Here is a 22,573-nt window from a genome sequence, read left to right as displayed (position 1 = left end):
GTCCTCCCACCCCTAAAGGGCTGGCTTACCAGCTGCACAGATGCTGCTTTACTACTAGAAAATACAGCAAATTAATAAATACCAGTGCTAGTTTTCTTTTGGTTTAGTAGGCATGACTGTAAACTCTGAAAGGCTGCTTCTAAGCAGTAAGGCAATTCTTCCACCTGGAAAGGTACCTTGTAAGAAGGTGCTCTGGCAGACCATTAGGCTTGACAGAAAGACGTTTGTGAGAAGAAGCACTGGAAATGACCCCAGTGTGAAACAGCAGTGGACTGATTGGAGTAAGGGTGTAATTTAGGCTGAGGCTTTTCCAGTGTATTGTTAATTTGAGCATTATAACCTGTTCCTAATGCACAGTGCATGCCCTTACAAACAGACAAACTAGCTAAAACGTCACTTAAGACATGTACCTGGAGCTGGATACCTGGCTGGGAGGGAGATGCATTCAGGCCAATAGCTCAGTTACCACTGATGACCATACAGAAGTGAAGTTGCTTTTACATCACAGATTCGTAATTCATTGTCGTTGTCTTGGTATAAATTGAAACCACGTAGGAGCGTCTCTACTCTTGCTTTTATTTCTATCATCCTCCTCAAAGCTCTGAAACAGATTCTTTGATTGAAAACTAGGGGACCAGACAGGTGACGAAAACATCACCCAGATGCTTAAGAGAGCTCATGACTGCAGGAAGACAGCTGAGAATGCAGCAAAAGCCTTACTGATGAAGCTAGATGGGAGCTGCGGGGGTGCCTATGCAATCACTGGCTGTAGTGTGCAGCCCTGGGAAAGCCTATCATCCAACAGCCACACAAGGTAACTGCAACTCGACTGCTCTCTTAATCCTCAAGTGTTTGATATCAGACCAAAAGTTATGTTATATTGTGCTTGCTTAACTGCCTCCCTCACCTCTGTCCACCACTGGCTTCTTTCCTTTGATTTGTAAGTCACCATGCCTCAGTGGTCTAATTGTCTTTTAGACTTTGACCAACTCCAGCCAAGAAGGATTTTGTGTAAATTTGTTGCAAGTGGGTGACCTTGAACTTCGATCTTCCTCATAAAGGGCAAAACCATTATGTTTGTTTTACTTAAGTGACTTTTTTGCTCTTTTGTTAGAACTCAAATCATGGACTTCATATCTGTTGTGTGCAAACAGCACAGACTCATGGAGAACCAGAGATCAGAAGCATACTTCCATCAGCATTTTGGAGTACTCAAGCATTGTTTTCTAAATGTCGTAAATCCAACCATTTTGTTTTAAACTACTTCCTCTCTGTCTCATTCCCTTCTGCCACCCATCAAATTCTTCCTTCCCATTCTATTCTTTCACATGAGGAGAGGCAAATGAACGTCATGACAAAGTGTATTCTTCCAGGAAAGGGTGGATATTGCAGTTTCTCTGAAGGGCTAGAAAATAATGAAACTTACATGAGCTGTTACTGCAGAAGTGTTCCGGTTCAAATACATCTGCTAGCAGCTTCATTTTGAGTGGTGGCCTGCCTCCAGTGTAATTGTACTCTGTCAGTGAATATGTGTGCTTGCATATGGATACGAATTTGGCAAGCGTCCTGGATAAATATAGATGAACATTTTTCTTTTTAAAAGTTATTTTGGTTTCTCAGATTCACTCTAAAACTTAATTTTAATTCCATTTTTGAGCCAGCTCTTTATTCAAATGCTGTAATTTTTTGACACTTTTAGAAGTTTATTTTAGTACTGTATCATTTCCTCTTGCTATTGATGTCTCCTGCAAAGGATCTTATTTCCTGCTATGTGACTATCATGGAATAGCTAAGAAGTGAGCAGAAAGGTAACCTGAGGGAACAGGGTCCAAATGTGAGGTAAATTTTAGTGTTTTATTCAAAGAAGTTTTATGGTGCACTTTCAGTCCAAGAAAGCTGTATCTCTGTGCAGAAATTAATGTGGCAGCATCCGTGCTAAGTAACACACTGATGGTTCATTGTACCACAAGTATTTACTGGCCTTGGAAAGAATTTATACAAAGCTGTTCCAAGTATTTGACTGGCCTCAGTCTCTGTGAACTTACGCCCTGTCTACACCTGCATGTGAACACGCTGAAAGTGGCCACACTCTTAGCTAGGCTGAGCTCATTTTCCATTCTGCTGTTTGAAAGGGTCATTTCTGGTGGTTCAGATCTCCCTCTGTGTGTTTCTCCCTTGTGAGATGTCTCATGTGTAGTCAAGGCATAATGGCGTTTTTCTTGTTAACAACTTAGATGGTTTCCAGTATTGACAAGGGGGAAATTGGCAGGGGATAGGGAGTGGGTGGGGGTATTCCTGTGTTTAGTGTTTGTTCTCCTAGCCTTTTACCAAAAGTGTTTGGTAGGAATATAATCTCTATATTATAATATAATGTCCTGCTTTGTTAAACGTAATTTTTGGTTTTTAGAGGGGGGAATAAGGGAGGAAGTGCGTGTATTTGAGGAATAGAACTATCCCTCGTGCTCACTGTTTGCTGTGAACTTTTGGTGGTCAGGTGGCAACGTGTGTGCGCACATAACATGTTGGCTGATTAGATCACGTTTCAGCAGAGTACGATTAAAATGGCATAGGTTTTCAAATTTTATGAGTATAAACTGTGTTGTGAAATGTAAAAATGCAAATGCACACCTCTCTGTGTGCAAGAGAGATGTTTTGAGTCATTCTCATTGTAGGATTTTTTTTTTTTGGCATAGAGCAAGATATTGTGCTGAATAATGTAACTACTGTTATCTACTTTGATATATGTAGAACATGAGAGAGAAAAGCTTCTCTCACTCACCCAAAGAGCATACTGCAAGTCAAGAACTTGTCATATGGGCATCTCGCTCTGACCATCACTTACACATTGTTGTACCTCTCCCCTTCCCCCGTGCCGAATGTAAATTTGTCTTTGCCTAAACATACATATCAGGGAAAACATTCCTGAAACTTCAGCTTTTCGATGAAATACAAATCTTCCCTTCCTTCATTCTGTTGTGCTCAACTGATATGAGGTAGAGATGTTTTCAGATTTCTCCTTCTGTGGACCCTGTTTCAAAATGGTGGCATCCCCTCTTCACCTTACAGATACGTGACACTCTGCCAGCCCATAGATGGAAAATCTGTGTTGGTTCAAAAAGCACACGCTTTTTTCTATTTATGTGTATTTATATCAGTACATATATATAAAATGTATATATATTTATACCAGTAAACGTTGTATCTCCGTTTTAAAAAATGGAAATCTTTTGTCTTTAACTCTCTCCTCCCGATCATTCTGGATCCTTTTTGTTTCTCTGCAGGATCATACTCCTGTTTTTCCGGCGTCACCCTGCCGGTGTTGCCAGCTCGCTCTCAGTCATGCATGCCCCCTTGTCACGCGGCTCCCTGCTGCTCTAGACAGACCTCCCATTGCCGCAAACCTCCAGCCCTCTACAATTCTTTGATGTTGATGGTTTCCATTTCCCTTTCCATTACAACAGCAACCCAAGCAGAGAGAGGAAAGCAGACTGCGGGTTTCTAGCTGTTCTTGCAGGCTTGATGGGTTGTTTGGTTTTGGTTTTTTTTTTTTTTTTTTTTTTTTTTTTTTTTTTTTTTTTTTTTTTGTCTTAACAAATTTGGCAGTGTGTAAAACTGGAGAGCAGGACAAGCCCACATGATTTGTGAGTGCCGTGCAACCACCATTTGGGGACCACTGCGCTGAAATGAAAACGTTTTTACGTTAGGTGGTTCAAACATACTCTGAAGCTGCAAGACTGATGGCTTGCCATAGCTATTTTAGTGTTGCAGGCTTTTAGTTGCAGGTGTGTATTGCTGCCTTTTTCCTTTGAAACCAAGTGAGCAGAGGTAGTGGAATGGTGAAAATTCTCCTTTGCTGAGACTTGTGACAAATGAGTAATTCTCCCTGCTGTTCGAAATCCTGTAGAATAGAGACTTATAATGGAATCATTGACCCATCTTTAGCTTTGGCATTTCAAATGAGATCCTGAATGTCAAATCACTGAACACATTACTGAGAATAAATGCTTGGTGAGTCACTAGTGACAAGTGGTTAAAGACTGTAAAAGGGAGCAACTGACATGAAATGAAATGCAATGAAAGAGCATTTCACCAGTAACAGAGGGTGTTACTGGTGAAATGAATAAAAAAAATAGCAACCATCTCAACTAATTTGGCCAGCAGCAGCACAGTAATGTTGCCAGATCATTTTTTTAAAATAGAAATAGGTCTGCAGTGTAGTTTTAAGTTGTAATTATTTCAATGGAAAGAAGCTAACTATAGGACACATATTGCCAGTAAGGTTTGACCGACTGCACCATAAAAAAAAAAAAAAGGAAACAAAAGAGAAGGACTCCAGTTGTAACACTGACTGAAAATGGTGGAGTTTATTCCCTGCAGTGCTGGTAAGCCCCATCTTAAATCTGGATTCATAGGGGAAAGAATCTGGTCTCTTCTATGCAAATGGAGTTCTTTTCCAAATTATGCAGTGTCACAAAATATCTGAACTCAGCCAAACGTAGGACTATATCTCTCATCAGAATCACCTCAAATATCAGGTAAGTAGCTGACAGACAAGGTTATCTTGGTTGAAGTGTGCACATAACTTATTTAGAACTGCCCCAACAGGTAGCTTAATGTTATCTCTGTATGTAACGCTTCACCGGTGGACTGAACTACCTTCAGAAGGAGGCAGGGTAGTTCCACCAAAGGTTATGATTTTAGCCAGATATACTATTGTTTGCCTTTTGGCTGGTTGGAGTGTTTCAGTTTCTCAGGAAGAAACTATATTTTGGCATTGTGCTCTTTCAAGACCTCAAGCCACAAGGTCTTGAAGATGGTTTGCCCATGTAAACTGTGCATCAGATTAATTAGTTAAAGTGTAAGGTTGTGCCAGACATTCAAGCAAGTTTTGTGGGTTCAGTTCTGACAGTGTTATTTTAGTTGTATCAATGTTTGTGTTATCTCCACCGTTGCTGAATTGCAGATCCATTTAGATTTTTAGCAAATGAACTGAAGCTTATGCAGGGTTTTATGGACAGCATTTTGTAGTGTACAGAAGTTATACACAGAGGCACAGCTGGAAGCCTCTTTTATATTCATCCACTGCATTTTATACACAACATGTGCATGAGAACACATACACATGCATGCCATCAAAAAACCTGCATGTTAGATTGTACCAACCTGCATGTTTTCCACAAGCTGTATTTGAAAATTAATTTGACATCATCCAGGCCATGATATCATTGTAAAAGACTTGAGGGGTGAAGCGAGTAGGAAGAGCATTTCTCTTTGCTTGTTCTTTATACAGCAGCAGTGAGGATGAACAGATTGTTGTTGTATTCCCTCCAGGGGTGATGAAATCGTGATCCTTTCTCTATCCTTACTGACATGTGTGAGAAATGAGAAACTGCACATCTATTTCAACAGTTTCATGTGGTTTTGGGGTGGATGCATTACACTACATATGTCTTCTGTCAGTCTGTTTTCCTTTGTCCTGATTGCTGTTAGAAGGGAGAGCAATTCAGGGTCATATGCTCACCAGCTGTAGGCCCTTAAACAGAGCAGCAGTGGACCAGCATTACGGCTGTGCAGAAGCTGCATGGTGGGGCTTTGCGGGGAACACACCCTGGCAGTGCTAAGCTCAGTTTTACAACAGTCCAGAGTGGGTTTGGACTGTGGCATTCTGCAACCCATACTGCATCCAGTCTTCTGGGTGAAGGTTTGCAGCTAGATATGTGGGAGAGGGAAGGTTCTTGTCCCTTTGTGTGCTGAGGCAGCTTGGTGTGGGGGGAAGTGGGGGGAGAAGTGGGTAGGGGAGTGAAGAAGAGGAGCAGCTTGCTAGCAATTTACCAGAGGAGCAAACTCAGCTGCAGGCAGGCAGGCAGCCAGGACTGAAGTAAAAGCAGCCTGAGTACCACTGGCAACAACCCAGGCTGCCTTCCTTAGTTTGGACTGCTCTCCCCTAAAATCTATGTGTATAGCCTTGGGTTTTTAAGGGCCAAAATCTGTGAGTATGCAGTGAATAGGAGGTCCAGCACGACATAACAATAGACTTCTGGCATTTTTGCTCAGGTTTCATTCCCAGCAGGAAAGCTAAGTTTTCTTGCCTTTGCAAGTGAAAACCGAGATGAGCACTTTGTGTCCAAAGATTTGAAGCCTGTGTAGCCTTTAAAAGCTGTCCTTCCTCCAACAGCAGCTGTTTTACATTTAATCCAGAAAAACTGCGCAAGTGCTCTCTTTGGGTGCTGAGGAAACTCGCAACATGACTTCAGTACAGAACTAAGTATTTCTCACATTGTCTGTCCCCCTGAGTTTCATATCAATATCTACTTCAGAGAGGTATCTTTAAACTCAGTAAAGCAAGATTTATTAAGCGTTTTGAGATTCTCTAATGAAGAACTGAGAAAGAAAAACTTCTTTCAACCTGAAAGAGTTTCTATGTACTGTAGGTACTGGGTGGTTTTTAGCTTCACTGCAGTTGGAAATGAATGAAAAATCAAAAGGAAAGACCAATTTACACTTGGGGTAAAAATGGCACAGGGAGGAATAGTGGGAATTTGTCAGAGAACTGTAGTAAAGAACTGTGATGTGATATTTCATGAGAGGAAAGGATTTAGAGAAATCTTTGTAGACTGCCAATTCTCCATCTCCTCCAAGGCTGTGCTTGAAATTTGTGGGAAGATTGGCAATTATTTGAGGCACTTAAAAATCAATATATCTTTAGCTGAAGTAAAAACCAAAAGAAAAGAGAAAAATCTGGCCTGTCTTGGTAGGCTTCCCCTTTTTCACATGCACAATGTATTTTAGGACATCATCCTGACTCTCACAGCATGTAGCAGGTGGGGCTTTTTTGTATCCTACAAAAATGTTGAACAGCAGTGCAATTTGATACAGAAAGTGATTTATTCCCCTGCTGATAACTGAGATCATCTAGCATTCCAGACAAGCACAGTTAATGGATGACTTATCCCTCACCCAGCAGCTGATTACAGGACCTCAGGAGACAGCAGGAGCTTTGAATGAGGTTAGAGAAACAACACGGCATTTTATTTTCCTTTTAGTGTTATTGCAACTATATTCAGCCTTGGAATGTGATGGCTCTATCAGTCTCGGCCCCCTGCAGCACTGGCATGCCTGTGGGTGGGTAGGCAGCACTGAGCCACCCTTGCTCTAAGACACTAATTCTCCCTTTCTGTGATCTCTGTGTAAACATTTGTGGGGGAGATTAATGGGCAGTCATTTGTTTGAAGCCTGTAGATAGGAGAAGTTCCACCGAGTTGCTGATGACTTTTTGTTAAAAACCCTGCTAATTTACGGGTTGGTTTTAAAGGCCTCCAGCTCTGAAGCAGTATCAGTGTACTGAGGAATACACCTTAACATGAATAGAAAGGTGCTGCCTGCTGGAATCTGGAGGAATGGGATTTTGCTGAGGTTGTTTCCTGCAACATGTTAAATATATCTGAAATCATAACCAGTATTGCCATTAGCAAAAGTAAATGAGGTCTGGGATGGTTCTTTTTTCTTAGCAGATGCTTCTTCCCAAAGAAGATGAAGACTCAGTGTTTGAGCAGCAGAGAGAAGCTTGCCCTGCTAGGGTATTGTTAAGAAATCTTAAGTTGTTTCTTCGGAGCTTTTTTGTTTGTTTGTTTTTTTAATTAAAAAAGACTTGTTTCAGAAGACTCTGTTCCAGAAAAAGTAATGTAGTTACACGTCACTAAATATAAGGCTTTGCAGAGAAGTTGTCACATGATTCAGTTTTCTCATGCAGCTTAGATAATTCATTTCTTTTCTGAATTTGTCACACCCCTCTGCATCTTTTGAACATTGCAACATCTAGTCCACACTACATGTATCCTTCAGTGAACTTGAAGTAAGACTTATATGTGATGATGAGGTATTGGGAGAGTGTTTGATGTTAAAATATAGATACTGTTCGTTCCAGATACTTTTTTAATACTGTTTTGTTTCTCTTTCTAGTACTACCAGCTCAACTGCAAGCAGTTGTGATACAGAATTTACAAAAGAGGATGAGCAGCGACTGAAGGATTACATCCAGCAGTTGAAAAATGACAGGGCAGCAGTGAAGCTGACAATGCTGGAGCTGGAAAGCATCCACATTGATCCGCTTAGTTATGACGTTAAACCTCGTGGAGACAGCCAGAGGCTAGACCTGGAAAATGCGGTCTTAATGCAGGAACTTATGGCAATGAAGGTATTTTATTTATATCCAACGGGCTAACTGCACTGCTGACGATGCCCCTGTGCTACGAAAGGTGCTTAGTCACACACATGGGAGGCTTCAGTAGTTGTCACTGGGTAATAAAGGGTAACTTTGTTGAAACAAATAATCAGGGGTGAAAATTCAGGAGTCAGAAAGTTGCAGAAAATGGTGGATTAATGGTGACAAGCAATGTGTGTTTTGAATTAGGTGAGGACTTCGTCCATGGGTCTGAAGTCGGAATGCTGTCCTTGACAAACCAGATGCTGTCCCTAAGAGATGTGGCAGCTGAGTTGCTTGAGGATGACCAAAAAGTGATAGAGCACCTCCCAAGAGACAGCTCATTGTTTTATTTACAAGCTTGCAAACATGCATCTTGAATATTTGTGAACTGAAGCAGAACAAATTCACCTCCTTTCAATATTGCCATGAGAGAAGGTCTGCCAAAACCTATCATCTCTATTGCTCTGCAGCAGTTGGTCACAAGTCCAGAGCTGTCGTAGGCACTGTGTGGCCATATGTAGCTCAGTACAGAGCACAAGCAAAGGGTGTGGTGTGTAGTGACTTGCAGTAACAGAGGTTTTCAGAGAAAACTCTGGTCCCGCAGGCCTTGCATTTACGTCCAGTTCTGACCTTTATTGACCAGGTGTAGAGCTTATGTAATTTTAAATCTGGCTTCTGTATTGACTTTGGGAGAGTTGAACTAAAACATAGGGACATAGTAAAGGCTGTGCAAGTGTGTGTATCTGCATTTTGAAATTTAATTTTTGCTTCAATTTAAATGAAATTTAATTTTTGCTTCAGTTTAAATGAATTTCTGCATGATAGTAAGGTTATAGTTAACAAATATGTCAGATGATGGTTATCATGGGGGACAGCAAATCCTAATAGTTTCACAAGCTTCTAAAGCTGTAGATTTCTGCTCAGATGCGCTGCTGATGGCTAACTGGTAGCTTAGATAATCAGATAATCAAATTCGTGGAATTGCTACCTTTCATGATGACAAATAAAATTTTGCAATAACACATTCAGTATTCGCAGTTGAGGAAAAAAGTTTGCCTGCTACCAATCAGAAGATTTAAAGTTATGTTAGTTGTTTGAATGTGTTGTGGCCAACAGCAATATATACCCCATACCTAAAGCAGGCAGGATGTGCTGGAAGACATTTGTAGCTAATTAGATGTATATTTCAGATACCACACTTCACACTTGTCTGTCCAGTCCTTCCTTGAAATCTCTTGTACACACCAGTCTTACCTCTACGTTTAAACTGGTTGGTAAAGGCAAACCACAGAGCTGTTCCTTGTGATGAGTGCCCCCGCATTCCTTGACCTGGCAGGAACACTAACAGTTGCATATCATTTCTGACAGCGTTGCCTGCTCGTAATCCTTTTGTAAACAATGATCTAACTGGGTTGTGGCATACGGCGTCCTCTCCTAACTTGTGGCTGGAGCTGGCACATCAGGGTTTCACTGCAGGAATTGTCCCTAGAAGACGACGACATCTTCCTTCTTGGTTGGTTTGTGTGCACTGCATAGTGGGATAGACACAGATTTGACATAGGTCAGCTTCAGCCCTTTCTGGTCCAGGGAAACTGACAGTAGTGTTATTTGTTGTAATCCGTTGTACTTTGCTGGAATTCGCAGCGCAGGAAATCCCTAGGTTTCTAAAAGGGTAAAACCTCAGGTTTATCAAAGCTTGGAATGGATCTGTTGGTAAGTGCTCCTCTGCTGCAGAAGTTGAAAACTCCTGCTGCCTTCTATGCATAAAGCATTACAAAAGGCACAGCTACTGTCTGTGTGCTTGGTCCCAAGAGAATGTGCTCTATTATTATATCATTATATGCTATTATTAGCATCCACAGTTGTTGCTCAGGTCTGCATTACACCTTGCTCATATGTTCAGCGAGCTCTAACGTAGCTGCACCTAAGGGTGGGATTCAGGGATGCCTTGGGCTTCTGAGTGCATTTTTTGTATCTGTGATTTGAAATGTGTACCTCATACAGAATAGTGTATGTATCTGCCTTCTTCTGAGAATTTAATTTTTTTCCGGTATTTTATTTAACTTGGAGCAGATGAATTTATCCATGCTGCAGATAATCACGTAGTATCTCTTAATTTGTTCCCTCCCTTCGGCATTCTTTGCAAAGATGACACGTCTTGATTGAGCTACTCAAGGGTTTCCTGCATTGCTGGGTCTTACGACCTGCTGCTGTCTTCCTGAATCTTCTGTCTGTGTTGGAATCTCTGCTGCATCTTTTGGCACCTTTCATTTATAACTCCCAGTAAAAACTGATCACCACATCAGTCATACTGTCTCTTGCATCTCTATGTTATGCTGATAATGTTCTGAAAATGCCTTTACACCGTTAGTTCTTCATTATTGATGAAAATTATCCACTAAAAGATGGTTTGGGGAAGGTTTCAGGGTTTCTCTGTTGCCCTATTTTATTATTTTTTTCTACTGATCCAGAGTGTAAGACACAGTGGTCTGCCAGTATTTCTGTAAAATCTGATTCTTCGCTTCAACCAATAATTAACTATGGTTCCAAATATATTCTTGTCTGCAGTTTGTCATCATTCAGTGGTCTTGCTTTGAGGTCAGTTGTTGTCATGCCCCAGTTAGCAAGGAGATTACTTCTGGTGGGTGTAAATAATTCTTGATTTACAGCCTTTCTGCATTTCAAAGGACTTAATCTAGATAAGAAGTCTCAGCTTTGTGTACAGATAATTTTTCTTCTTTTGTGTATAGGTGGTGATAATACTGCTCACTATGTGCTTTGAGACTACAGTCTCTTTGTGGGAAATGTTGTCCTCCTTTGTTACAGCATTTCATGCTCTTTTAGATGTATATAGTAAAATACAGTTAACTAGATCCTGGCATTTGTCTGCTCTGATATTTGTTTTACTTCTGAAGGCTGGTATCTTCCACCTTGTGTACTGTGGTCTTCCTGGAGTCCCTTTCCTTTTTTGCCACCTGAAAGTCCTTGCTTGTTCTGATCTTCTTTCATGACCGCATCCAACACAGATCTTAATTTTGAGGATGCTGCAGTCTTCCTAATTGTATTGAGTGAGGAGTGTTTTAATTTTCATTGAAGTTTTCACCCAAATTCTGAATTACTGTATGTCTACAAGTACAAAATACTCCTCAATATTAAATTAATTACTCCTGAAGTGACTGCTAGACTCGGTGCTTGAAGCCTGTGAATTTGCATGCATTGTATAAGTCTTCTGGAAGAGTGACCCCTTGCTACCTCCTCCTTCAGGGCATCATTTTGTAAATGTAAATTGTGCTGTAGGCCGCGTTCTGAGGAAGCAGATGTGTTAAACTGCAAAATATTTCACCAGCATCCTGCAGTTGGAAAAAAAGGGGATAGATAGTAAGTGTACACGGGTGATGTTGTCACTGAAATGAAATTTAGATGCTGTCTTCAGAACACATATTTTCATGGAAAAAGTCACCGCATATGTAAAGACTATTTAACTCTGTAAGTAAACCTGAGCCACTTGAATTTTCCTGCATGAAACATTACTGTTGCCACCTTGCCTCACAGATTATAGGTGTCCATACCAGAATCCTCAGCTGTAGTTTTGATGTTTAACTTCAGCCTTTCCATTCCCCCTGATCCTCCCCTGGGAGCCTCTGTAAGACACTGGCTGACAGTTCTTCCTCTTTTCCTCTGCTTTGCTTCTCTACTTCAAAGTCATGTTTTCTTGACATGAGAAAACTGACATAGGGGCTGCTTTTGGAGTCCATGATATGTCTTCTGGGACGAGATGCAAACTTTCGGATTCATGTACAATGATCTAAGATTAACTATCTTCATAAGCAACGGAACGAAACATTGATCCTCAGATTTATTTTGATATTTATTTTAGGATATAAAATACAAACAAACATCTAGTCTGTAAGTTAAAACTTTTAAGTAATACCAAAAATCAGTTCCACAGATTCATTGTTGCAGTGGTTAAATGCACCTTTTTCTTTTAGGAAATAAATGTCTCTTATTTCTAGGCTGAATTTGCCTAGCTTCAACTCCCCGCATGGGAAGATCTTCTAGTGACCCTCCCACATAGATGGCCCTCTGTCAAGAGTATCTTCTATTCACCTAAGTGCCAAAATACTCTGCTCAAATTACTTCTCAGCCTTCGCTAAGTAGATTAATGGCTTCAGAAATGGAGGCTTAAGAAGCTAAATAACATACACTTCAGTATACCAGACAGTCCAGTTCAACTTCTATAACTAAATTTCCTCATCAGTGTTTATCAGTATTATTTACATTTTTATTGTTGACGGTGGAAATTAATGGTAAGTTTGTGTAGCAACCAAATTTCTGTAAACCACATTGAATGAAACTAACTGTGCTTCTAACCTCCAGTTCACAAACAAGTAGATGAATAAATGAATAATTTTAAAGGTTACACAAACCTTTCCAAGCCTGAGGGGGTTTAGGGATATGGATTTTATTTTTGCATGGTTGGTGATTCTGAATAAGCCAGTGATTACCCATGATTAATGCATGCTGATTGTAACTGTGCTACACTTAATTGTAGCAGATTGTAACTGCTTACACTTAATCCAGACAGTAAATTTTTGATGGATTCTCTTCTGTAGAAAAAGTTAGTCTAAATAAATGCCAAGATCTGTGGCATAATGGATATAATACAAAGATCATTACTTTTGAAGGATAAGGTAAGTTACCTCTGGTATTTTTGTGACTAGAATATGGGAGGGGGGATTGTTTAAAAAAAAAAAAAAAAAAAAAAAAAAAAAAAAATTAAAATTAGCAATTCGTTCCTAGGCTGGCCACACAAGAAACTTCTACCTTTCAGATTTTACTCAACGAACAAGTGTAGAACAGAGCTGTAATACAGAAAATGGCTGTGTGAATTCAGCGTTCACCCATGAGGTGACCTAGGGCATGGCAAGCTCAACAGTGAGAACATGATTCTGGGTTGGATTTTTTTTGTTTTGGTGGTCTTTTGCTTGTTGAATGGTGTTGTTTTAACATGTAACATAAATTATTTTTTAGGACTATCTCTTTAAATGTTTCATGGATGCTGTGTTTTCCTGGGTTCAGAAAGTAACTGGACATTTCATGGAAGAAACTTTCCTGAACTGGTATTAAACTCAAAGAGTCTTCTGGTTCAGGATACCCATTAGCTGCTTTTCATGGGAGGCTGGAAGCAAGTGCTGAAAAAAGGGTCACTGCACTCATGCCTTGTTCTTACACTGCTGCCCAGCCACTGTCAGAGCAGATGTTAAAGCAGAGGTCTGTCCCCGTATAGCAGTTGTTGTGTTACACTGTTAGCAGCCCTGTCATAAATATCAGAGTGGCAGAAAAAATTCCACACAAGAACTAGCTTTCAGAATTGAGTTTCATTCAGTGAAGTACCAGTGTCCATCTTCTGTGGATCATATTTATGGAACAATGTAAGTGAGTGCAATTTTGTCAATGTCCTGTTCTGGGTGGTTGGGATTCTGCCCATCTAGAGAAGGGAAGTTAAAAATGGACATCCGATGGTGCCATACCCAGTTGTCCTTTGGACCAACTCATTCTACCACACAGTGTTATGAGGCAGGAATATGCAATCTGAGTTTGCTCTCCTGGTTCCTCAGACCTATTCCACTGCAATGACCCATATTTTGACCAGTATACTAGGTGATTATAAAAAGCCTTCTGGATGCTGATAGTGTTGTTCGTGGGAGGAACACTCAGGTAATAGGAGTGGATGAAAACCTCGTTTAACCTTGTCTTCCTTTAGGTATGTAGTCCCATGAAGGAGCATGCTGATACTGTTTCTTTGACAGGAGGAGATGGCAGAGCTCAAGGCACGGCTTTACCTGCTAGAGAAGGAGAAGAAGGCGTTGGAATTGAAACTGAGTACTCGAGAGGCCCAGGAGCAGGCCTACCTCGTCCATATTGAGCACTTGAAGTCTGAAGTGGAAGAGCAAAAAGAACAGAGAATGAGGTCTCTCAGCTCAACCAGCAGTGGAAGCAAAGACAAATTGGGCAAGGTCAGGAGTCAAACGAATTTCCAAACTGGGTGTAGTCATGATTTATTATAGCAGTCCTTAGCATCTTAATCGTTCTCCTCTTTTGTCTACGTGTACATCTTCTCTCTCTTCTCCGGTTGTTAGCTATGACTTACGAGGACTTCGCCAAATTACTGTTAAGCCTGGGCTAAAATAAGGTTGTTGGGGAGGAGTATAACAAAGCCATTCTTGCCAAACGTACAAGCTGCTGTGGTTGATGTGTTTTGATTTGCCCGCTGCCACTCACTGGAAACAGTGGAAGAGAGTCTTAAGCAAAACACCATCCTCCCTCTACTTCAAACACAAAATGCAAAAAAAAGAGCTCATTTCTATGGAGCAGTAAGAGCATTGTAATGACAGTCTCTTATTCCAAGTCAGACAGTTTGTAATTATTTCAGACTGAAGGCTTTCCCCCCCTTAGTATAATGCAAAATAAACAGATTTCTGCGTTTATATTAATAGTTTGCATCAAGAAATAGTGATACTTCAAAAAAACTCTAATCCTATTGTATTAGTGCTGTGTCCCCAGAAGAAAGACCTCAGTGATACATTTAAAAACAAAATCAAGAACTACTGTAAAACCATGTGTTTCTTACTTGTTTCTGGCAAAGCATCATTGGAATTGTTTGATCCAGTGCTGCTTTGCTTCAAGTGTGGTGTTAAAAGTGATATAAGGCACCAGCAGTCATGCACACTGTACCAAATTCTGCACATCAGTGAGCTGTGGTGGTTCAGGAAGCATTTAGAAGGAGTTGTAAAGTGTTTTAATCTGTTAGTCTACTTTTTGGTACGTTGATAAAGCACCATGCTGTTGTGACATTGTGATGTTTCTTTCACCTCTGTTTTAAAAGTAGCTGTGAACTAAGAGGGGGTTTTTGCCATTAAGATGGTAAGTAATTTCAAATTAGATGGCCTTTTCTCATTTTTCAGGAGTGCAGTGATGGCACCGCAACACCATTAACGCTAGCTGAGCTGAGGCCGTACAACGAGAGCGAACTGACTGCTGAACTGACAAACGCGCTGAGGCGGTAAGCAGCTTCCTTCACCAGAGACCTGCTCTGTAGGTCTAGGCTGAGGTTTAGTTCTGAGTCTTCACTCTTAACCTCAGGTGATTTTTAAGAGCAATCTCAAATTTTTCCTGTGAGAAGGGAAAGGATCAAAGTTCTGCTAACCTTCCTCTCTCTTTTGCTGTTGATCTTCAGCTAACAAAAGTCTTCCCTTGGTGCTCAGCTCCATTCTTCTTGAGCTTCTCTAAAATGCAGATTAACTGTACCCACGTCACTAATCTTGAGGGCATGCAGAAAACCTTAAGTGAAGACAGGGTGTGAAGTGCGATCTTTGGTTAAGAATGTTGGTCACAGATTAGAACTTGGGTAGGAATTTCAGGGGTGGGAACTGCAATGATTTTGATGACTCAGATGCTGCCTTTGCCTCCTGAGTATGTAAGAGCCACAGCTCAATTACGAATGATGTGTGAAGCATTAGCATTCCAGCGAGAGAGAAAATTGATGTCTCGACAAACTGCTTTTATCAACAGCCAGGTTTTAAGCCAAAGTTTTCAGAACAGTTACACATTAACTAGGTATTTGTTTGTGCAGCAGTTTTTGCTGCACCAGCTAGGTTGTAAACTTCACTACAAAGATACTTACCATTTCGACAGGTGTTACAGTGCTTCTTCCATCTTTTCTGAGACATGGCTAACTCATATCTAATCTGGTTACTGTATTTAGAGCCTGTCCAAAATGCTACTGGGACTTTTGGCCAGGAGGAGTATGTTTTGTTTTTCTGGTGTTTGCACCCTCTTTAGTGATGGAATGTCCTCTGAGGCAGCCGTGGCGTTTCTTTCCTGAAGTGCTTTTTTTCATAGGTAGTGCGCATGGAGACACCTAAGCCTGAAAGGCGTGATGTAAAAATGTAAGATCGTTACCACTACGGAATCCATACACCTCTTACTGTTTGCTTAATAGTCTGGCAGTTGCTGAGTAATTTAGATTGCTTTATGCGGAAATCAAAATTTTGTGGTTAAAAAAACCCAAAACTGTCATTTGTGTGTGGGCGGATAAAAACTATCAACAGAGTCATTTGCATAAACATTGCATAGAGCCACTGGCCTCCCCCATACCCACCAGCCCCCAGGGGGGTGAGCAGCTCCACTGGAATTTTCTGTCTCCAGTCAAGGGGCAGCTTTTTCCTGTTCTTGTTCTTTGCTCCTGGATTTCAAGAAGATGCCAGTGACCTTGGTTAGCAGAGGCTTGGGTATAGTCGTGAAACGTGGACAACACAGAGAAAAAAACCCTTGGCTTTATCTGTTAGGCCTTAAGTTGATTAGCATGGATTTCCAGCCAGGAGCCTAGCAAGTACACAGGCAGAAATAGGGAAGAAAAATAAGCGGATTAAACTGTACATAAATTTTGGAGTGAGACTCTGTATGTAATGGAAATATGACTGTACCAAATGTGATTGCTACTGCCAGTGGGGCTCAGGCACAGTTCCTGCAAGCTGTGTGGACAGGGTATTTTCCTCCCTAATCAGTGTGCCAGCCAAAGCAGTCTGAAGGCTTCGCATCCTTATCCTGAAGTCTTCTCTCTGAAAGTCAGTAGAAGGTCTGTCTGGCACATGGAGAAAGCTTATTGCAACCTGTTTAGCCACAGCTATGCTAAAAACTACCAGCTGTTCCTAACTGCCGTCCTGATAAATGGAGCCTCAGAATTCACAGTGAAATTTATACCACCATGGATCCACAAAAGAGTCGTAAAAATAAACAGAGTGCATATTCATCTCTGCAAGTACTGCAGCAGCAGTGCTGAATGCTCCGAAGTGACTGTGGATTTAACTCTTCACACATAGCGTGTGCCAGTCCCTCAGTGCTCTTTCTGCTTGTATGGGAAAACATAGTGTGGTGCAGAAGAGGTCCTGGTGACTCTCTCTAGCATCCTCCTCACTCACCAAAGAAGCATGGCCAGAACTCAAGTAAAAACTATTTTGCCCCGTAACTGTGTTTGCTGAGGGGGGCAGGAGGGAGGTGCGGAACAAGTGAATATCTCACACTGAATCTGTGGTCTAGAGGCAGTATTTAAAAGCCAGCGTTCAGCAGTATTTCAGTGCTGGTAGCAGTGACTGCACGCACCCAGCAGCTGGACCTATCTGGTGTTACACCGGGCAGTAGACACAGGTGCAGGGGACAGCAGTTGCAAGGATAGGGGCAAAAAATTCCATTTGCTTTTGAGTCCTTTCTGTTTGTCAGAGTTTGTGATATCAAGTCAGCAGCCCTGCTTGTTGCCCCCTCCCCATCCTGTTTTTACAGAGACAAAAGCCCTGGCAATTCCACCCTCTCCTGCCTTCCCATTCTGTCCTCCTGTTGCTGCAGATCTGTTGGGTTCTTCTCAGTTAATTGAAATAGAGTGGAACTCAAATAAAACAGCAGGATGTAGTTACAGTTTTGATTTTGATGTGGTTTAGAAGCATTTATTTGTACAATCGTAGTCTGCAAATGGCTTTGCAGCAGAGCAGTCTTGTCCGCAGAGGTAGCCTATCTTCCCTCTGCAGATGGGGATTTTCTCATAAATCTGGGATCCAGCAGCCTGTTGTGAAGCTCCGTGAGTTGGCTTTGGTAGTGCCCATCAGCAGAAATTCAGGGCAGGAGCAATTTTTTGTTTATTGTTTCATAACAGACTTGTTCTACTAGGACTTAGGGATTCCTGTAGCAGTGTCCAGCATTAAAATCCGTCCTATGGCCTTTCCACAGAAATGTCCTTTATTTTCGTGACCACTGTGCTGACTAGTAGAAATGTTAATTATCTGTAAGCTCCGTGTTGTAGAAGTTACCTCTAGGTTACCAGATTTCTGGTGTTGTAGGCTGAAGCCGTTAATTTAGAGACATGTCCTGTTCTAACCACACATAAATACTTTCTGACGCAGTCTTTAGCAATTTTGTTTTCTCCTCTCTCGTAATGTTTCAGTGGACATGAAGTCTCTTGAGTTTTTCTTGAGTTAGACAATCCATAAATGAGCTTTTTGGTGTTGGGAAACACTTTATTCTTGGGAGGGAAAAAAACGTGTTTCCAGCAGCCTTATGGCCTGGCACTGATACCTTGATGATTGTGCCAGAGGCCAGTTTTATGAGAGAGGATCTGGTTGAATACCCCAAAATCAGGCACATTACACAACCTCTTGTAGGGACACCTTAAAACGATGTCTTCCTTGCTGGTGTGTTGTGCTGTGCTGTGGCAGGGGAGTGCTGTACATGAGCTGTATGAGGTTGTAACTTAGTAGGCTCATACCAGGTTATAAATGTGTTAGAGATGTCAGGAAGGAGGCCGGTAGGGAGAATTCTAGGTAACAAATGCTCTTGCCTCAGTAGGATGATAATAATGGAGATGCGACTGATCCTTTCTTTTTTTTCTGCCAAGTTCTTTCATCCTGTGAAAAATGGCTGAGCTGACAAGACTGAAACTTCTCCCTCTCCCCAGGCCTTAATAGAAATGCTTTGATTGCTGAGGTCCTCCTGCAGCGTCTCCTTGTATTTCAAGTTGCTAGTAGCTTTTCTGTCTGCATAGGGTTGTATTTTGTGTCTGTATTTAGAGAATCATTTATAAACATTAAAATATTTAGGCAGGAAGGATCTGACAATACCAGGAAAGGGCCATGGCAGCAAAAGACTTTGTTACTAGGCTTTGATTGTTCAGACCTCGCTGGGTCGTCAGTTGGCACAAAATTATGATCTCTGATGGCTCTGCAGAGTTATGTGAATTGTGTCAGTCTAGACGTGTTTCAGTATCTCCGTCACAAAAGGGTGGCTTTCCATCTGGCAACACAACAAAGAAACTATATGTTTACTGTGTCTGATGAGTTTTGAACTGAGAGATAACCTAGTAAGTGATGCAAATTGGGAAGTCATCAGGGAGAGGTGAAAGAGTGGTAACCAGTAGGACTGGCAAACAGTTCTTTTTCTCTTAACGAAAAGTACATTTTGCACAGAGCTATGTCCCTGCCTCTGGAATTGGAAACTGCAGGTATTTCTAGTAGGACATAGAAAATTCATCCTCTTGCAATACCTTCTGTGTGTCCGTTGAGACACAGTAATGTTCTTTGCAGTCTTAGGTCCTTACTCCTGTCTGAAGACCACAACCCTGTGTTGCGCCGAACTTCTCAGTTTGAGAGAGCAACTGTTTCAACCAAAAGCTGTGCCAATGCATGGCAGTGACTATTTCCCGACATGATGTCAGCCACAGATAAATCAAGGCACCTGCCTTTATTTTAAACTTCCACAAACATGTGACCACATCTTAGCTTGGCATGCTTTGAAGGGTCCCTCTTACTTTCATGAGAGCAGGATCCAGGAGTAGTTAGAAGCATCTCTGAAATTCAGGCCTGTCTTGACCATCAATAAGGCTGTCTTGGAAGTAAAGAGAGAGCCTAAAACACATCATACTGTAACAATGAAGATTTAAAATGGCTCTGAAGAATTTAATCAGTAAAATCCCCTTCCTGTTTGGCCAGAATACAGGATGAACACACAGTGGGTAGAAGTGGAGAGAGCGAGGCAGAGGCTGGTACTCAGGAGCTACCGATGAGTTTTGCCAGTGATCTTGGGCTGGTTTTGTCATTTACGTTTGCTTATTTCTGTTCTGTCGTTATCACATCCATTAAACGGGGAGAATTGCAACTCTTTGAGACATTTGAAAGCCAGAGACTGGCATGGCTTGCAGTCACTGCAAATTTCAGGGATCTGTGTCTTTTTTATGGCTGTGGAGGCTCCTGCAGTGATTTCCCCTGGCTGCCTGAGGGGTTCAGGAGGCATAGCCTGTCTGGAAATCCCTCCGAAGAGCCCCACTGAGAGAAACCTTCTCGAAAGGAGAGAAATTACTCATGGTAATACAGGGACAGATGCCTCAGAAGTATCTCAAGTAGCTATTTTTTCTGCATATACCACAGATAACGGTAATTTTTCTTTTTCCCTGTTTTTGACATGGAATAAGTAGCTCTCCTTACTACTGCATGCTTATGTGAACTGCTGAGCTACGGTGCACTTAAATACAATCATCACAGGGAGCTCCAAATAGCTCCAGGCCTGGAGAGCTTCCAGGCTGGGCTGGCAAAGCTGGGTGGCAGGATTGAGCAGTAAGCGCAAGCAGGCATGCTGCTGCCTCCCTCCAGGCCTGTTCTCCCTTTTTGCTGCCAGTCTGTTGTTTCCAGAACCACACCTGGCCTGTCTCCCCACTGCTGGTGGTGTAATGTGCCTGTGGTACCTTCTGGTTTTGGAAACCAACTGTGAGCATCTGACAGTCACCAAAAAGGCAGTGTAGTATCTTACGTGAGCAAGGTGTGATTTAAAGCACTCTCTGTCTTCTCCATGATCAGAAGAGGATACCTTTGCAAGGTAATGGGCAGCATGGGCATTCTCAAGCCCACTGATGCCTGAGGAGGTGAGACGGATGTGGCATTTGAAGAGGGTGACTCTTTCGGCATTTGCATAGTGTGGCTTTGTTGCCTCTTTAGAAAGTTCCATTATGTATTAGTTGTTTTCCCTAGCAGGCCAACCCTGACCAGTGAGGCAGGCATGCATTGAGATGGGCTTGGGGATTCTGCATGCCGGTCTGAAATACAATGTTAGTTTAAACTGCTGATGAAAAGAGAATTTATCTACATTCCTTTAAAATGTCCAGCTGTTACCTCCAGAGAGGAGTCAGATGCCTAGAAAAAACAATCGTGTCACCCTGTTCAGCTGCAACTGGAAAAGGCAGAGAGGGAAACAGGGGGATATGTCTGGCTTAAAACTACAGGAGGAGATTAGGAAAGGGACTAGGAGCAAAGTGTGGGATGGAAGGTGTGTGCCTTCGCTTCAGAGCAGGACCATATAGAAAGCTAGGGAGCTGTGCAGGAGGTGCTTCTCCTCCGTCCCCTCCCCAAAACCCACATGGCTGGGGGCTGGCCAGCCTGTGCGGGTACCTCTGCCTGGGAAACCTCAGGCCTCTGTCCGGCGCTGGGCTCCTTGCCCAGCTGCCGTGTCAGGTCTTTGTGTATGCGGAGCTCCAGGGCAGATGCTGAGCTGAAGCTCATGGCGACGCTCTGACAGGGGAGCCAGAATTTGAAGGCGTCTGCTTGTAGCAGGCCATGCTTCCTGGTGGGTAAAAGGACGTTCCTGGGGATAGCAAGGTGTAGGATAATCAGGCCCCTGATTCTCTGCCCAGCTGTGAGAAACTTTCTTGGCTCGTGATGTGGAAAGAGCTTATTACTCCTCTTTTGCTCCAGATTTGGCAAGAGCTGTGGGTGCACTTGACCACAGGGCAGAGGCGCGATAGCTTGTGCTTTCACAAGAAGGGGAGTTAACTGGGTATGCTTCAAGCCAGGGGCAGAAAAATCAGCTTTCCATGTGCCAGGGAAGAACCACTTCCTGTTGGCAACACTGGAAAATTTTCAATGAAATGGGCAAAGGTAGGAAAATCTTTCTGAGAAGACTTCTGGCATGTGAAACCTGAACATGTCTGGAAAAGCCCAGACAGGAGGGAAAATATAAGGTGCACAAGCCCTTGCATACATTATTCTGGGCCAAAACATGGTGTGGTTGTGTGGAGGCCAAATTGACAGGAGCTGCGGCAATGTGTCCGATGTTACATAGCTTCCTATAGGCTCTGGCAGAATTCCCCGCTCTCTGCAGCACCGCCTTGAATCGAGAGAAAACCTTAGACCCTGTCCACTTGCCTTCCCATTCCAACCACCCTGTAAGCCTGAAACAAAAAGCCGTTGAAAACTGCTTAGCAACTGTCTGCTGGGCATTTTGATTGCCAAAATAAAGAACAAAAGTCTTCATCATGAACATACTGGGCTTTTCACTGAAACCAGTGGTTTTTTAGCGGATGCTGGAGTAGGCTGTTGGCCTCTGAACTCACCGTTCTGGGCTCTTGGAAAGGGAGCAGTCAGGGATTTCCCCAGCTGACTCAAGCGCCCCACAGCAGAGAGCCCTTGTGTTGGAAGCTTATTCCCTCTTCTGGGAATACATGCACGCTTTCTCTGCGCACATGAGGTGAGGCAGCTGTGTTTTCCACAGCTCCGGCAGCAGTAGGCAGTTGGAAAAGGAACTCTTGGGAGCAAAAGCTGTGCTGACTTCCGAGGTCCAGTTGACTTGTAACTTGGGGTCTCACAGAAATTGCATTCTATGAATACTCAGTGCTCTTTCCCATTATCAAAATACACCCATAAATATTTTCTCAGTCCATGTTATAGCCCTGGGGCATGATAGCTGTGTGAGTTTGGCATGTAAGCTTCTGTGTGAGTTTGCTCTTCCAACTCCGGAAGACTGTCTGGCAGCAGTAGGCCATGCCACAGCCATACAGCA

At 42.3% G+C, this 22,573-nt stretch overlaps 1 protein-coding gene across 1 annotated transcript in view; it reads left to right on the top strand.

Moving 5' to 3' along the window:
- Positions 1–22,573, top strand: part of MCC (mutated in colorectal cancers) — a gene marked incomplete at its 5' end in the record, with an annotated part of 50,463 nt that overhangs the window by 22,491 nt on the left and 5,399 nt on the right. The window contains 4 exons of the mRNA XM_010135193.1: positions 631–814; positions 7,960–8,194; positions 14,014–14,220; positions 15,169–15,266. Coding sequence (XP_010133495.1) covers positions 631–814; positions 7,960–8,194; positions 14,014–14,220; positions 15,169–15,266 — 724 coding nt within the window. The remainder of the gene's footprint in view (positions 1–630; positions 815–7,959; positions 8,195–14,013; positions 14,221–15,168; positions 15,267–22,573) is intronic.

The sequence above is a fragment of the Buceros rhinoceros genome, unplaced genomic scaffold, assembly GCF_000710305.1.
Source record: "Buceros rhinoceros silvestris isolate BGI_N320 unplaced genomic scaffold, ASM71030v1 scaffold26234, whole genome shotgun sequence".
Taxonomy (NCBI): domain Eukaryota; kingdom Metazoa; phylum Chordata; class Aves; order Bucerotiformes; family Bucerotidae; genus Buceros; species Buceros rhinoceros.
The sequence above is the reverse complement of the archived record's forward strand: the minus strand, read 5'-3'. Positions and strand labels throughout refer to the sequence as shown.